The sequence below is a fragment of the Lygodium microphyllum genome, chromosome 20 (genome assembly GCF_053477565.2).
Source record: "Lygodium microphyllum isolate KBCC chromosome 20, Lygodium_microphyllum_v1.1.10, whole genome shotgun sequence".
NCBI lineage: Eukaryota > Viridiplantae > Streptophyta > Polypodiopsida > Schizaeales > Lygodiaceae > Lygodium > Lygodium microphyllum.
This window is the reverse complement of record NC_141154.1, coordinates 67,755,744-67,772,927: the sequence shown is the minus strand read 5'-3', so window position 1 is coordinate 67,772,927 and position 17,184 is coordinate 67,755,744. Positions and strand designations below refer to the sequence as shown.

Genomic DNA, 17,184 nt, shown 5'->3' with positions numbered 1-17,184 from the left:
GTGAAAACGGTTTTTTTACATGGGGACTTACATGAGGATATCTATATACAATAGCCTAAGGGCTTTATGGAATAGGGCAGGGAACACCTAGTGTGCAAGTTAAGAAAGACCCTTTATAGCCTTAAGCAAACACCTAAGGGATGGTACCATAAGTTTGATGCTTTCACGCATTCATGGGGATAGAGTCAGAATGATATGGATCAATGTCTTTACAAGAAGAAGACTTGTAATGGCAACCTTATTGTTTTTGTACTTTATGTCAATGAAACGTTGATTGCTAGGAGAGCTCATGATAAGTTAAATGCTTTGAAGACTCCGTTCAAAAAAAACTTTGAGATAAAGGACATAGGGCAAGCTTGAATATTCTTGGTATGTGCATCATGCGCAATCGCTCTAAGGGCCTCCTTTACCTATCACAATAGGAGTACATACAAAAGGGGCTTGAGTGATTTCGTATGTAGAATGTTAAGCCTATTAGCTATCCTTTATCTTCCCATGTGAAGGTCAATCATGTCGATTGTCCCCAATAAAATATGGAAAAGGCCAAGATTGCTAAGATCCCTCATACATCTACACTGGACAATTTGATGTATGCCATAATAGCCACTCACCTTGACATAGCATTTGCAATGGAAATGGTGGCATTCTATATGGCTACACCTGGTCGGTGACATTGGGATATCCTAAAGGGTATCATGAGGTACCTAAAAGGCATTGCATATATGTGCATTTGCTATGGTGGCTAGGATACTACAATTATGGGTTATACTAACTCCAACTATGTAGGACATGTAGATAGTAAGAAGTCCACCTCTGGTTATATCTTCACTTTTGATGAAGGTGCTATTTCTTAGATATCCAGGGTGTAAAAATACATGGTCTTATCTACTACTGTGGGAGCAGAGTATATTGCAACACTGAGGCTTGGAAAGGAGGCCCAATGGTTAGACTGTCTAGTGGCAGACCTTGGTATTACTATTACTCCTACACTGCATTCGGATTCTATAAGTACTACACAATCGACTAAGAATCTGTTCTTCCATGTGAAGACAAAGCATGTTGAGATGCGATATCACTTGATCAAGGAGATGGTAGAGGACAAGTTTGTTGAGCTTATCAAGATCTTGTGAAATCAATGAGAATCTTACAAATGTGCTTACTAAAAGTCTCTCAGTTGAACATTTTGCCATCCTTCAAAAGATGATGGATGTAGGATGAATTGGCATCCATTCCTCATCTTGTTGTACTTTATGTACATTTGTACTTTATCGTTTTTTTTTCATTGTTCTCTTCTCACTAGAGTCAAATTCACCTTCAAGTGGAAGGTTGTTAGGGGTAAAGGCGTATGTACCTATGCTGCCCTTTATTTACAATGCATATTGTGACTGCACATATGTACACTACAAGTGGCGGTTGCCCATCACTGTCACTTTATTCTTTATTCATTCAATGACTATTGAATAAGGAAAGGCCAGCCACACATCATGACCATTGGGGTTTCCAAATCTTGAGTCTCTCTCTCTCTTGTTCTCTTGCTCAATCTTCCATAATTCACATCTTTCTTTCTTCTACTTGCCCATGCTTCCACTCAGGCTTCTCCCTTCAAATACATTACCACAGCATCCAAGCATCAATGCCAAGCTCCAAGGCATCACATAGGCAATGAGAAGCTCATTACATCTATCTTGGAGTGTATACAATTGACCTACATTGTTCTTACAATCAATGGCTGAGATATTTCACTTCAATGAAGGCCCCAAATGCAACCAAGAAATGCTAAGAGGTGTCACAAGTGATGAACCAAGTAGCCAAGAGGCCCAGGAGCTAGAGGAGTGCTAGAGTAGAATATGGAAGTAGCGTTGGAAAATAGGCACAAAACATATTGTTGTTGCTGTCTCCTTTGTTTGTTCTTCTACTCACTATTGAGCATCAAGCAATGATGAGGAAGGCCCTTTGCACCCCTAGAGCAAGCCTTAATAAGTGAAAACAAGCCAAGAAGAAAGAGAAGCACAATACCTTTAAGCTAAAGATTTTGTCATAGATTGAAGTGAATGATGAATAAGCTCCTCGAATGGTAGGCTTTGATACTAGTTGAAGGGTGAAGCCCAAGTGGAGACATGAGCAAGCACAAGCAAGAGACATGTGAGCTATGGTGGATGGAGAGAGAGAGAGAGAGAGAGAGAGAGAGAGAGAGAGAGAGAGAGAGAGAGAAGATATGGGAACTCCGACAATCACAATGTATGACCAACCTTCTCTTATTGAATTTTGCTGGCTACTGGTTCAGTTACATTGTATTCTTGGCGCACCCACCACCTACAGTGTATAGGTATGTGGGTACAATGTGTGTAGTGAATATAGGGTAATATAGGTACATGTGCCTTTATCCCCCAATACATGACACCATGGCACGTAATAAAACAAGGGAACAACCAAGCGACCTTGGAGTTTGGAGATGTACAAGATAAAACTAAAGCACTAAAGCAACCAAAATGTTTCAAGGGAACCAAACTATGGATCACAAATGAGTTTACACAAGCACAACTCAAAGCACGACAAGGTGGCATTGCCAAGATGAAAGAAACTAAGAAAAAGAGCAAGTTGGCATTTAATCAAGTGGAAAAGCCATCATAGAAGAGTTCAAGTCCTAAGCATTAGGCTACTTTAGGGTCATTAATGTACATACTAACTCTTGTAGTTTTAGTAACTCGTGTTCATTTGTAGCAATGGCACCTTGAAGTGCGCTATATATGAATCTTGAGATTTTTCCTTTTGTCATATGCGACTTTGAGGTATCTTACAAGGCATTAATATCATATTCTTTTTTCTTTTCTGTGTGTGTGTGTGCGTGCGCGTGCGCGCCAAAAGGGGGGGAGTGCATGGTGTACTACACAAACTCATACCTTCACCTCTTGTGGCATGCCAACAACTGCCCCTGCCTCTCCACATGCATCCCCCTTCATAACCCCCTCCCTCACCCATCAACACAGTCAGACATGAAGCAAACGGCGACTTTGCTTGATTCTCAACCTACAATAATGCCCCTATTTACACACCCCCTTTTCCCATTAATAGTCCAGTGCCACCTACACTAGGACACATCATCATCTCCAATTGCTCGCTCCACCTCGATCGTCACAAGCAATGTCTGTATATCGCCTCCACTAGCCTTTCGATTGAGTCGCACAACTCTCTCTCTCTCTCTCTCTCTCTCTCTCTCTCTCTCTCTCTCTCTCTCTCTCTCTCTCTCTCTCTCTCTCTCTCTCTCTCTCTCTCTCTCTCTCTCTCTCTCTCTCTCTCTCTCTCTCTCTCTCTCTCTCTCTCTCTCTCTCTCTCTCTCTCTCTCTCTCTCTCTAGACACAACTCATTTCTTTCTCTCTAGAGACTCACAACTCGTCCATAAGAGTGCTTTCATATCCATACATACAGAGTTTCTTACACCTCGAAGCAGATCATATTTGAATTTTGGGTTTCTCGTTCTCTCTTTCTTTTTCTATACATATCTAAGAGCATCATTTATAGGTCCCACTTTCTCTATGAGAGAGGCAATCAACACTAGACTGACCCAAGTATACACAACACTAGGTGGTTTGGAGAAAATGTGCTCATATGTGCAATTTCAAGAACCCCACACTAAGATGTGGCTCTTTGAGACATGCCCACATTACTCTATGGAGTATAGGTATGGGGGCCCAATTTGGATCACTGTAGTTGATCAATTCCAATGTATGATGGATGGAGGTCAATGGAGAAGCTACTTGTATTCACAATTTCCAAGATGATTAGGTGTAAGGCCTTAGCCCCACATGAGATCATCAGAGCTAATCTAGCAACCACATCAATTGTAGTAGAGACCCTCATCTAATCAATCAACTATGTACACAACATATGGGATCTACCTAGATGTAATATACATGATTGGGTCTTAACATCTCTCAATTGCTTACCAAAGAGGGTGACACTTCGTGTTGGTATGCATAGATGTCAGCCTAGTTTGAGTTACATGGCTTTAGTATGGACAAGCTACCCTCTTCCATCACAAGAGGGCATGGTTAGCACAACTACTTACAAAAGAGGGTGATACTTCATGTTGGTATGCATAAATGTCAACTCGATTTGAATCACATGGCTTTAGCATGGATAAGTTGCCCCCCTTCAATCACTCCTTGATGCACCATCTCTTGCCTTAAGTGGCTCAGAGATTGGCAAGGTTATCATGATGAATCTCACCTAGCTAAACACCATGTCAAGACTAGTACAAGAACTAGGGACAAAGATGGCTTTCTACAAAGAGCATCTTCTCCATACAACAAATGATAAATTTATTGTCCGCTCAAGATACATGGACACCCACCTCACATGGGATCATAGGTGCTATTGATCAATTATGTACCCTTTCACACCAATTAGAGATTGACTAGCAAATACAAATCCATACCACCAGAGAAGCACATATGCCAAATATATCAGTTGGAGCATACTACAAGATTGGTGGCCATTCCCACTATCTATTTAAAGATGGAATTGGACCACTATCAAAAGCCATGGATTTCAGTGGTACCTTGGCCTCTTCCTACTTGAGATATGACAAATTCGATACATGCTCCTCAAGAGTACAATAGCTCCAAGATATCGAGGCCCTACCTAGAGGTAGCTTACAAATTTCTCTGCGAGAGAAACTCGAGGTCTCAACACACTCATAGCCTTAATCATCTACACAAACATAAGGGATACTAATTGATGGTCAATCCAGATGTTGACAACACTTTCATAGGCAAATACAAGGGATTGTTACTTAGGCTATAGAGCCAAGCTCTCTACACCTCCATGAGCTTGTATTGGCTAGAGCAATTTGTTTGTCAACTATACTCCATGCTCATAGCTTTTAGACTTCTTGTATTGTTTATTATACTTTTAGTTATTGTTATTTTCATATAGTCATACCATCATCCAAATGATTGTAACTCAATCTCATAGGTCATTTTGGTCTTCTGTAAACATTAATATATCAGTTCATTTCATTTCTCTATCTATTCCATGTATTTGTTTTATGATCCTATCTCTTACATGGGTTTTGAACTATTTGCTTGAACTTTTAAACACATGAATTGATCATAAGAAGTACCCCATGTACTCTCACATTTTCTTACATACATTATCTTCATTTCACCATTCAACTGCTCCTCTATATTCCAATACTAATGGCAAGCTCAAAGGTCCTAACTATCTGGCTTGGAAGGTGGCTATTAAAGTTTGGTTTGTGCAAAAGCAACCATGATACCTAGTTTTGAGATCAAGTTCTCATTCTTCAAGACTTTGCTCTATCATGAGGTTGCAATGAAGACAACTTTGGATACTGATGATGTCACAGCATATTCAACACTTCAACAATTACATCTCAAAGAAAGTCCTTTCAATGGTAACATCCTCTAGGACATCTTTCAAGATATGGATGAAATTCCAAGTTATGTAGGAGGCCATTCACTATGGAAGTTGTCACCATCTATGGCCAACTTCATGCATTTGATTTCGAGTCTACCAAGACAATTCGTTCATTCATCCTTCAGGTCACCACAATTCAAGACTAGCTTTGCGAGATGGAGCCAACTCCACCCAAAGTTCATTTGGGTGGAGACCATGATCCACAGGCTAAACACCTCACAAGCTCGCAAACCATCAATTTGAGCGAGTTTTCAACATACGACTCCTATGTTATTGGAGCATGTGTACACTCAAATTATATCGAAGGCTACCATCTCATGTTGACAATCTCCACAATCCAACACCGATTGCTTCATAGAGAAGTGACACAAAGAAGGGACATGAATTGCCTTTCAAGTTCATGATAGGGTTAGACATAGAGTGTATTTCTCACACAAGGAGACCCCTTTAGCAATTTGGTGGAAGACAAGGGATCCATACTCATTATGTACATTCCGTAGAGCTAGTTTGTGGCAAGCATCAAAATTGGAACAATCAACATCAACCGTCTTTTTTTAGCACCTTGGTTGCAACTTAATCACCCACTAATTAGGCATCCGCCATCTTATTTAAATATCACTATTGGATGTACTACAGTAGCACAAATTTCTAGCAACTCATAGTATGGGACATGGGGATGGCCCCTACAAGACCATTGCCCTAATATTTAATTGTACTTGTTACCCATTATCAAAGAAAGGGTGTTAGTTTTCCACATTTCATGTGCTTAATCGGCTTGCAAGGTGCATTTGGGAGGGCACTTGAGGGCAACTAGGTGGCCTATTTCTAGCCAACCTAATGTCTCAAACGAAGCACAAATTTCTAGCAACTCATAGTATGGGACATGGGGATGGCCCCTACGAGACCATTGCCCTAATATTTAATTGTACTTGTTACCCATTATCAAAGAAAGGGTGTTAGTTTTTCATGTGCTTAATCGGCTTGCAAGGTGCATTTGGGAGGGCACTTGAGGGCAACTAGGTGGCCCATTTCTAGCCAACCTAATGTCTCAAATGACATTCCATATATATATATATATATATATATGTACATGCTCTCTACTCTCCATCATATCTTGCACATTTACATCCTATAGAGAGAGACAGACTAAAGGCACTTTGGTAATCCACCATAGCCCATGTAGTTTACTCGTCATATCATGGTTTGATACATGGATTCCATGGTAAGTTCGAGTCCACTGAGTTAGTGCATTCTTGCATTTCTTGTTTGCCTCATTCAGTGTCAAAACAGTCTATTGCTTCCCTTGTATCTTGTACCTGCAAATTCAAACCTCGAAACCCTTACAAAACCAGGTGCAGGCCAAGATATGTACATCTGTTCAAAATCATCTGGCCTCAAGCCACATAATGTAGCAACTCATGGTCTAAAAGACCAACTTCACGGAACTATACCAAGTAATTCAGATACTCAAGACCACCTCCACCCTCTTCTATCATATAATGCTTCGGCTCAAATGGCAAGCCATAACCCGAGCCACCTATGCTACCGCTCAAATGGCAAGCCATAACTATTATGTATCACGAGGTAAGCAAAGAATATGAACACAATCAAGTAGATCACAAAACCTGCATTTAAACAAAAAGAACGCTTTGAAGATCCAACCAATAGATCATCACTGATACAATAGTAGGAATGGGGAATTCAAGTCTCTGCCCCTTCCTAGACACTGGATTCAAGTTGTGCACTTACCACAATCCACTAAGAGGACAAAAGGCATGATCCAACGACTTATGACCTCTACCTTTTGATGATTCACAAAACTAACTAGACAACAGATTCAAGTTGTGCACTTTGCACAATCCACTAAGAGGACAAAGGCATGATCCAACAACTCCTCATGACCTACACCTTTGAATGATTCACAAAAATAACTTCAAACAAAATCACCTCACATCTTTTTTGAGGTCAACGCATCAAAAGCCAATGTGATAAACAACAACCTCAAGACAATTTTGCGTAGAATCGTGTGCTGGAGCTACCAAAAGCCATCAAAGTATTGGTACAGCCATCAACCTCAAGAATACATCTTAACACAACTTAAAGACTAACTCTCAAGGACTCAGTAAGTCACAACAGTACCTGTGTAAAATATTATCAACTTGGACAAATCAGAGATTTGAACACTTGTTTGATCCTGAAGTTGAACAATGTTCACATAAGAATGCTTTTGCCGCAAATAAGTATAAAAACCATGGCGTTGATAGTTATGATCATTCAGAGTGTCCATCCAACATGACACTTCGCTTAATTGCAACCACCTGTCAGGTCAATCAACCCCAACCCTAACAATGCACAACTTGCTTGAATGCCTCTCACTCAATCAGCCAGCAAATATTCAAAGAGACAATTGTTTATTTGGGAGAGGTATCATAAATCCCATAGACCAAGCTAGCTCTTCCAAACTTGATTCAAACACCTTCTCTGAAAGTAACCAGCACCATGGATCATGCTTAAGAGCAGCTACAGAAAGCATCCTACATCTACCTGAACCATAAAATTGTTGTCTATGTGCAGGATAAACATTGTAAATCCTTCCATGACTGTCGTAGAGCTTCAACCTCATTTATTAACCCAACAAAGCCAACAAAGCAACCTCTTCATACAGAGTGTTCTCCCAAAAGTGTCCACGGTGTACTACCTGAATATCAGGGAGGCTATGAATTGCAAGCAGATAGCAATCAAAAACCCAATCGGATGCAAGATCTTTATGAAATATAGAAAGTCCCTTAATACATAGGACTGCCTGACAAGGACCTCCAGTGATCTCTCAAACACTGGCTAGAAATGTCTGCAGTGGTTATTCATATCAATTACAAACCAATTACAAAGATACCAGATTGAGATCATTGATATCTAAAAATTTGGATTTCTCAAGGCCTCAATATTGGCACATCCAAGGCTCATATACATTAAAGTATTTTACATGCATGTACACCTACAACTCTTATCTTCCGCAGTAATCGACTGCTTCATCTTCCCTCAGTAAGCTTGAATGGATAGTTGATGCCGGAAAACCAGCTGTAAGATCCATGATTGGCACAAATATGCAATTGATCTGGAATGTCAGCTGTCGCAGCATCCTAACTTGTAATAAATCCAGATAGCTGAGAAAAACATAAACAAAGATGGTTGCATGTGGACTGATCAAAACCACTTCAATAAAGACCAAATATATATAGACACCTGCAGGATACAGTGAAAACTTCTTACATGACAGAAATATTAGTGGCTTGTGGCAAGTGCTGTAACAAAGATACCAAGCACTAGGAAAGGCTGTGCACTTCCCTGTCAGGAGGAAATAACGGACACATTTAAGCATAAATAATATCACTTCATTGAACAAAACCAGAAGCCTTTCAGATTACAGCTAAATTTATATAGAGGCATGTTAGTGGCTTGTGGCAAGTGCTATGACAAAGATACCAAGTACTAGGAAAGGCTGTGCACTTCCCTGTCACAACGAAATAACAGGAACATTTAAGCAAAAAATGATATCACTTCATTGAACAAAACCAGAAGCCTTTCAGATTACAGCTAAATTTATATTGAGGCATGTAGCTGAAAGTTAGGAGGACAAGCACAGAAATCGCACCTGATACTTAACATCATATTTGATAGGGTCCTTCAGAAAATATTGAAACTAAAAGATAACAAAAAAGCCACTCATCAGAGAAGACACGGTGAAAGTTGAAATCTGCCATCCCCAGCTGTACAACAATGATGCAGCATAAGGAGCAAAAGTATCTTGCTTCATTTCCATGCACATTGCAGAAATGGAAAAACTCACTTGGAAAAAAATTTGTGGGAGGACAAGCCCAAGCAGGGCAACACCATAGTACAGTTTGCCAGTGGCAAAAAGATAACCTGCATAAAATTTCAAAGTGAGACAAGTTGAGTGAGTTTAGATAGATGACATAAAATAGATTATTGCATCCAGTCCCAACCTGCGACAGAGAGTTGAGTTACATCAATACATCCCGCACAGATCCATTTAGCAGTGTCAACACCAAAAGCAACTGGCAATGACTAAAACCCACAAGAGCTTGAGTTATTAATGTCATGTGTTAGGGGAAAGAGGACATAAATTGAATTTCCTTGACCTTCACCTGCAAACCCATAGCTCGATCACCTTCAATGCTTTTGAAGTCATTAACAATTGCTATACCAAGCTGGAACATCAAATATATAAACAATCACAGTTAAGGTTTAGAAAGGCAGTAACCAACCAGTAACCGAACTCCAGTGGTTACTGAAACAAACCCATCAAACATATCCCTCAGCACTTTTTACCAAGTAAGACCAGATTTATTTGATACAAATTAGCTTTTCTAGTCACATCAGACAAAAACTGTGAAAGATCTGACTGTGTATGGTCAGCACGACGACTAGTCCACACAGGTCCAGCGCATGACAGGGGCAGCAGTTGTCGAGACAGGCCTAGCACGTGGCGGGACGGTCGAACAAGGTCAATGGACCCCGTCACATCTTTCAAACAAAAAAAGGGGAAAAATCTTTTCTTCAAAATCTCCTTTGAATTTGCCTCCTCTCCTCCGGATGTTCACGCGCGCAAGCAGTGTGCAAATCTATGCAGGTTTAGGTCCAGAAATTCGGGGCTTTTCCAAATGGAGTGCTGTGTATGCAAAATTGAGGCATCTGCGTCAGAAATTGCAGACATTGTGCACATTTGAATTGGGGATTTCGCCAAAATTATTGAAATTTTACTCATCTGAGTGAAATTTCTCAACATTGGACCCATAAAATTTGGGGCTTCTCCCGGACTTGGGGATTGTGATGCAGGACAAGCAAATTTGTCTCAGAAATTGCAGGAATTTGTGACATTTTGCCTCCAACATTTGGGGCTTTTCATGCACATGCAAAATTGGGCTGAACTTTACCCAATTTCTCGACATTGATGCACATTGGACCCCGTGCAATTTGGGCAAAATCTGTGCAGCATTTTGTCAGTTTATGTACATGCACGTTAAATTCCACGCAATTTGGACATCGACACTTGGTAAAATTTAGGGGTTTTGCTGAAATTGCTCTATTTTGGTAAAATTGGCATGTTCTATGCATGACAGAGAAAATGTAGACGTGTGGTTGATACTTCGAGCACAAAAATTTTGGGGCTTTTGACCGTTCGTGTCAAATTTTATACCCGTGGGTACATGTACAACAGAAATTGCAGCTAAATTTTGGGATTTCTCATGTAATGTGATGTGTATGTCCTTGGAACAGCTGTAATCAGTTGTGAAATGCTGTAGCACATGGTTTGGTGCTTCTGAAAATTTAATTACAGATCTGAAATCTGTGCTTCTAAGTGGTTATTTATTGCTGGTCAGTACTTGTTTGTACCTTGGTCACTTGGGTGGCAGTTTTGGGCCTGCATTTGCTGATTTTTTTGTCATATTTGGGCTGAAAATCATGGCTGGCAGCAATGACAGCAATAATCTCATGCACATAAAGAAGCTTGAAGAAGCACATAACTTTGCAGTTTCAAGACACAAGGGGTAAAGCCTGCAGATATGGAATAGGAAGATTGGGATGAGTTAAATGAGCTTGCACGCTCAACCATCGAGCTATCAATTTCAGATGCCTTGCTGTTTAACAATGAAGATTTGGATTCTGCATATGCTATATGGACTAGATTGGAAGAACTGTATGCACAAAAAGGTGCTACAAGCAAAGTGTACTGGCTGAAAAAGCTTATGGATTTGCGTATGAAAGAGGATACAGCAATGTCTACTCACTTGAGTGAGTTTAACTCTATTTTCAGCCAGTTGGTTGCCTTAAAGTTCATGATTGATGAAGAATTTAAGGCTACTTTCTTGCTTTGCACTCTACCAGAGAGTTGGGATACATTCAAGACTGCTACGAGCAATTCTAATGTGATCCTTTTGTATGCTGATGTAGAGAGTGCTCTACTCATGGAAGAAATGAATCGGCAGAACAATGCATCCAGTAAGTCTTCTAGTGCTTTGCATACTAGGGGCAGATCACAGCAAAAGAGTAAACATGATAGCAAGGGACGCAGTAAATCACGTGGCAAAGATATTGAATGCCATCATTGTGGCAAGAAGGGTCACTTTAAACGTGACTGCTACAAATGGAAGAAAGAGAAAGGAAAGGGCAAGAAGACAGATGATAGCAAGGAAGAGAAGAAAGACAGTCAGCCTAAGAAGAGCAGTGTCAAAATTCAAGAGGTGAATGTAGTCACTCATGACAGTGATAGTACGAGTGACGTACTCTTTGTTTCTTCACACTTTTGTGCACATGCTTTACTTGCAGATACAGATGATGACATGCATACCTGGATTCTCAATTCAGGTGCTTCCTTTCATGTCACCCCTCATCGTGAGTGGTTCTCTGACTATACAGGGGGTCGACATGGTGTTGTCCATCTTGGGGACAACTATATATGTGAGATTGCAAGTATCGACAGTGTGCAATTACAGTTTCAACATGGCTCTGTCTTTACACTTCAACATGTACGGCATGTACTTCAGCTCAAGAAGAGCTTGGTTAGCACAGAGTAGCTAGATAATGATGGTTTTCATATCACCTTTGGTGATGGAAAATGGAAGATCTGTAAGGGATCTAGGGTTATTACCAGAAGTTGCAAAAGTGATACTTTGTATCCACTTCATGTATCTAGTGTGGATGACCATGTTGTTGTCGTGTCCAAGCAGCCAAGCGTCTCTTTGTGGCATGGCCGGTTGGGACACATGAGTCAAACAAGAATGAAAGTGCTTTCTCGTTTGGGTTACTTGCCTTGTCTTTGTTATGCTGATTTTGAGCATTGTGATCATTGTATTTATAGCAAACATGCACAGAAGTCTCACTAAAAGTCTCTTTCTTTGAAATCTTCTCCTCTAGAGATAGTACATTCAGATGTATGTCAGATGCCAGGATTATCTTTAGGGGGAAATAAATAATTTGTCACCTTTGTCGATGATGCTACATGAAAGGTATGAGTTTATCCTATTCGTAGAAAGGATGAAGTACTTGACAAGTTCAAAAATTCTTGGCATTGGTTGAAAATCAGACTAATAAGACACTTAAGTGTCTTCGCTCTGACAATGGTGGGGAATATGTGTCCAAGGCCTTTCAGGCATTTTGTGACAGCAAAGGGATAAAGAGGGAGCTCACTGCCCCTCATAATCCACCCCAAAATGGAGTTGCAGAGCGTATGAATCAGACCATACAGGATAAGGTTCGTACGATGCTGTCTCATGCTGCATTACCACATGGTTTTTGGGCAGAGCCTATTATGACAGCCGTTCACTTGATTAATCGGTCACCAAACAGGTCTTTGGGAAAGGGAGTTCCCCAAGAAACATGGTCGAGCAAGCCATCTTCATATGCTCACTTGAAAGTGTTTGGCTGTGAGGCTTTTGTACACATTCGTAAAGAAAAAAGCAACATACTTGAGCCAAAGTCCTGCAAATGCATTTTCCTAGGATATGGTGACATGGGTGAAATGGGGTATTGATTGTGGGATCTCGAGAAAAGGAAAGTAGTACGCAGCAATTATCTTCCAGTAATATCGCATGCATAAACAGCCCGAAAAGATTGAGGAAGTCCGTAGAGTTGTATTCCGGGAAGAAATACCTTTTGGACAGCAAAATGTGCCCATGATAATGAGCCACTACATGTGCAGGAACAGCTAGGACAGCAAGCTGTTAATGCTGATTTGTAGGCTGAAATGCCAGGACAGCATGCTGAAAATGAAAATTTGCAGGAACAGCCCAGCAAACAATGACCATTGGGTTAGGAGATCGTCTAGGGCTACTAGACAACCTGACAGATTTGTTCGTGGTGCAAACAATGTGGTAGATTATGTCATGTTGACAGACTGTGGTGAACCATCTTGCTTCACGGAAGCAATGGACGGATAGGACAGCAAGAAATGGTATAAAGCCATGTTGTCAAAGATGGAATCTCTTGAGAAAAATGGCACTTGGGACTTGGTGCAATTGCCTAAAGGACAGAAAACACTTCTATGCAAACGGATTTACAAGATGAAGGTCACTTCTAGTTCCTCACCAAAGTACAAAGTAAGATTGGTTGCAAAGGGATAGAAGCATGAGCATGGAATTGACTTTGATGAGATTTTCTCTCTTGTAATCAAGATGACTACATTGAGAACCATTTTGGGCTTGGTTGCAGTTGAAGATATGGAACTCATACAGATGGATGTAAACACTGCATTCTTACATGGTGATCTACATGAAGACATATATATGCAACACCCTGAAGGGTTTGTGAAAAAAGGGAAAGAAAAGATGGTATGTAAACTCAAAAGGAGTTTGTATGGGCTGAAATAACTTCATGTAGTCTCAAGGCTTTCATAGAAGTCAAGTGGATCACTGCTTGTACACCAAGAAGGCAGCAGATGGCAGCCTGATTATCTTGGTCTTGTACGTTGATGACATGCTGACTGTTGGCAAGGATACTCATGCCTTGAACTCACTGAAGTAAAGTCTTCATAGCAACTTTGACATGAAGAATCTTGGTGATGCAAATCGCATTCTTAGCATGCAAATACTCACAGATAGATCAAAAGGCTTACTCTATCTATCTCAATAGGAGTACATCTCCAAGGTTTTGCAGCGTTTTAATATGGAGGGGAGGAAACAATTGGGGTTCCATTGCTTCCATATATGAAACTCAATGCAAAGGACAGCCCTACATCTGATGATGAGAAGGCTGAAATGACCAAGATAACATATGCTTCAACTGTTGGCAGTTTGATGTATGCTATGGTTGCTACACATCCTGGCATTGCCTTTGCAGTGGGAGTGGTTAGCAGATACATGGCAACCCCTGGCAAAAAGCATCGGAATGCAGTAGAAGATATTATGAGATACCTCAAAGGCACAAATCAAAGGCACAAAGGAGTTATGCATCTGCTTTGGAAAGCAAAAGGCATGTGTTGTTGGCTTTACGGATGCAGACTATATTGGTCATGCGGATTGCAAGAAGTCCACTTCTAAGTATGTGTTTACTTTCACAGGAGGAACAGTCTCTTGGATCTCTAGGCTACAAAAGTGTGTTGCATTGTCTACTACAAAGGTAGAGTATGTGGCTGCCACTGAGGCATGCAAGAAGGCTTTATGGCTTTCATGTCTGGTGGGAGAGCCTCACATCACAGAGTTACGTGTTCCCATTGTAATAGTCAGAGTACTATCATGTTAGTATGGAATCCTGTCTTTCATGCAAAGACAAAGCACATACAGGTAAAGTACCACTTCATTAGAGATATACTTGACAGCAAGAGCATTGAGCTTGTCAAAGTGCATACAGATGATAACCCTGCAGACCTTCTCACAAAGGGCCTTCCAACAGAGCGGTTTACTCATTGCCGACAAATTATGGGAGTTGAATAGATATATATATGTATTTCAGCTTTGTACATACCTAGACTTAGCTAATTCTTTTCTCCTCTTAAGACACATTGCCTTTAGGTGGGAGGTTGTTGGGAATAAAGGCCTCGTGCCTTTAAATGTGCTCGGGTGTGAACACACCCTTAGCACTTGTACTTACACATATATATCTATCTAAAAACCTAGAGGTACACACTCGTCATTGTACCTACAAACGTGCACTTTACTCTGGATTGTTGCTGAACCAAAAACCATAGCAGCAAAGCCATTACATCACTTGATTTTATGACCGAATTTTCCATGCTGGGAATGGTGAATAATTTCTCAAGAGATAAAATTGTTCGTATAAAATAGCACATTGTTTTCTGAACAAAGGCTTTTAGCAAATCTACTTATGGCAATGGGTGAAAAGAGAGAAAGATTACCCCAGCAATACTGTACAACACTGTCAAGATCATGACGTCAGGAGTAAGGGTCCCAAACTCCAATTGACCAGCCCACCTATTTATACCAAGGAAGTTGCAAATATGTATCAAGATTCTAGTACATAGGGTGAGTCCTAAATACAAAACAGACCGCTCACAACAGGCAAAGATACACTTCCTTAGTTTGCATACCAAGGGAGGCAGATGTAGCTTGATCCCAAAGCAAAATTCCCTATCCATCCATTTTGCTTCAACTGCAAAACACCGGTGCCAGAATTGATTGTTTGCAACATGAAAATTGCATGCTCATCTAAAACTAAAGGAGTGTTGCACTGTTATGTGATCATTGTCATGCCGTAATGCAAGCAAAGAGAAATCGTAGGGTGCACAACCAACAATACAAGAATATAATCCCCATATGAAGTAGCCCATTAAGGAGACATTGGAAACCACCTTTAAAGGAGGGGCTGAGTATATGTAGGACAAAAATGACCCGCCAATAGCTGTACACAGAATCGATGGAAAGGTGTGTCCAGCCTGGAACATAGAACACAGATCTTCCTCAGCTGGACAAAGAATATGCTCCAAAACCTTCCAATATACCTCTAAACAGAAGCTTACCCAGACATCCAACGTATATGCCAAACCAAGCCCAAGGAGAAGCAGCAGCCAAATTTGAGTGATAACCTGACAAAATGCCATGAAAAGAAGTTAATATCTAAGCAGCTTTTTTTATCAAACAATTGGCTGCTGTTCAGAAGTGTTGGCAGATGGCAACCAAATAATCAAAATCACAAAAATGTGCAACACATAGGTGGAAAAATTGCTAATCCTTTTAACTCACACACTCGAGATGTCAATTTTGAGGTTTTCACTTTGAGTGACTTCTTAACTATGCAATGAATTACACAATTCAGAGATGATTGTGGAGATGAGGACTCCACCATGATGCAAGATATGTAACACCATGAAAACAAGAAAACCTGAGAGTAAACTGTTGTAAATCCGACTGTATACTCACAAAAAGCATGGTAATAAGGAAGCGATTCTAGGGTATATCCACATGAGCACACAATTGACATAGTCACACACCCATAAGTGGAAAGAATTGCTGATCCTCTTGACTCGTGCACCCAAACATGCCAATTTTGAGGTTCCCATTTTTAGTTTCTTAACAATGCAATAGATTCCACAAATCAGAGATGGTTGTGAACAAGAGGATGTTGAGCTAAAAATGCATTAGCTTCACTTAAACAGCCCCAAAACATGCTTAATTAAGGAAGAAACCTTGTTTATTTAAAAAGAAATGTGTTCTTGGAGAGTATTAGTATCCCATAAGCACAAACCCACTTGGGAAGGCCCAAATTTTCTATAAATAGGTATGCTACCCTCCATTCAGCCTTAATCTCGTTTTTGAAGATTTCGGGTATTTCACCTTGCTGCCCATACCCCGGATGCGGAGGACATCGCAGTCCAAGCTAGCCATTGCTGTCTACAAGAGTCAAGCGCCTGTTTCTAGCCTATCACACACTGTTCATAGCTGATTTCAGCATGTTGACTGCTGCTGCTGGTTTTTCTTGCATTTTAGTATTTCTCTCTCCTGCAGCCTGCGTTTGCTGTTTTCTCTCTCCTATAGCCAAAGTTTTGTCTCTCTCTCTCCTCATCGGCATTTTTCATCTTTCTCTCTCCTGCACTGTCTGCATCAGATCCAACCTGTCTTGGCTGCGTTTGCTGGTGTTCGACATCCGGAGGCTGCCTTGATATGATTCAGGATCCATTCAAACTACAACACACTCCCCAACTCATTACCCCTACCCTGATCCTTGAGATACAGGAGTTCGAGCTACAGTATTCATTCACTACATAGTGTGTTT

At 40.6% G+C, this 17,184-nt stretch overlaps 1 protein-coding gene across 2 annotated transcripts in view; it reads right to left on the bottom strand.

The window, feature by feature from the left end:
- Positions 1-8,171: 8,171 nt before the first annotated feature.
- The window catches only part of G4 (UbiA prenyltransferase family protein), a 69,598-nt gene continuing 60,585 nt past the window's right edge, over positions 8,172-17,184 (bottom strand). Inside the window, exons 7-16 of one of the 2 annotated variants that reach the window (XM_087701499.1) lie at positions 15,932-15,997; positions 15,764-15,847; positions 15,503-15,564; positions 15,311-15,386; positions 9,606-9,668; positions 9,444-9,525; positions 9,287-9,363; positions 9,092-9,139; positions 8,710-8,784; positions 8,172-8,603 (exon numbers count right to left, since the gene is read on the bottom strand). In XM_087701499.1, the coding sequence (XP_087557625.1) occupies positions 8,722-8,784; positions 9,092-9,139; positions 9,287-9,363; positions 9,444-9,525; positions 9,606-9,668; positions 15,311-15,386; positions 15,503-15,564; positions 15,764-15,847; positions 15,932-15,997 (621 nt within the window). In that variant the 3' untranslated portion in view covers positions 8,172-8,603; positions 8,710-8,721. Of the gene's footprint in view, positions 8,604-8,709; positions 8,785-8,810; positions 8,951-9,091; positions 9,140-9,286; positions 9,364-9,443; positions 9,526-9,605; positions 9,669-15,310; positions 15,387-15,502; positions 15,565-15,763; positions 15,848-15,931; positions 15,998-17,184 lie in introns of those variants that run through there. The other variant, XM_087701500.1, reaches the window with a different exon arrangement.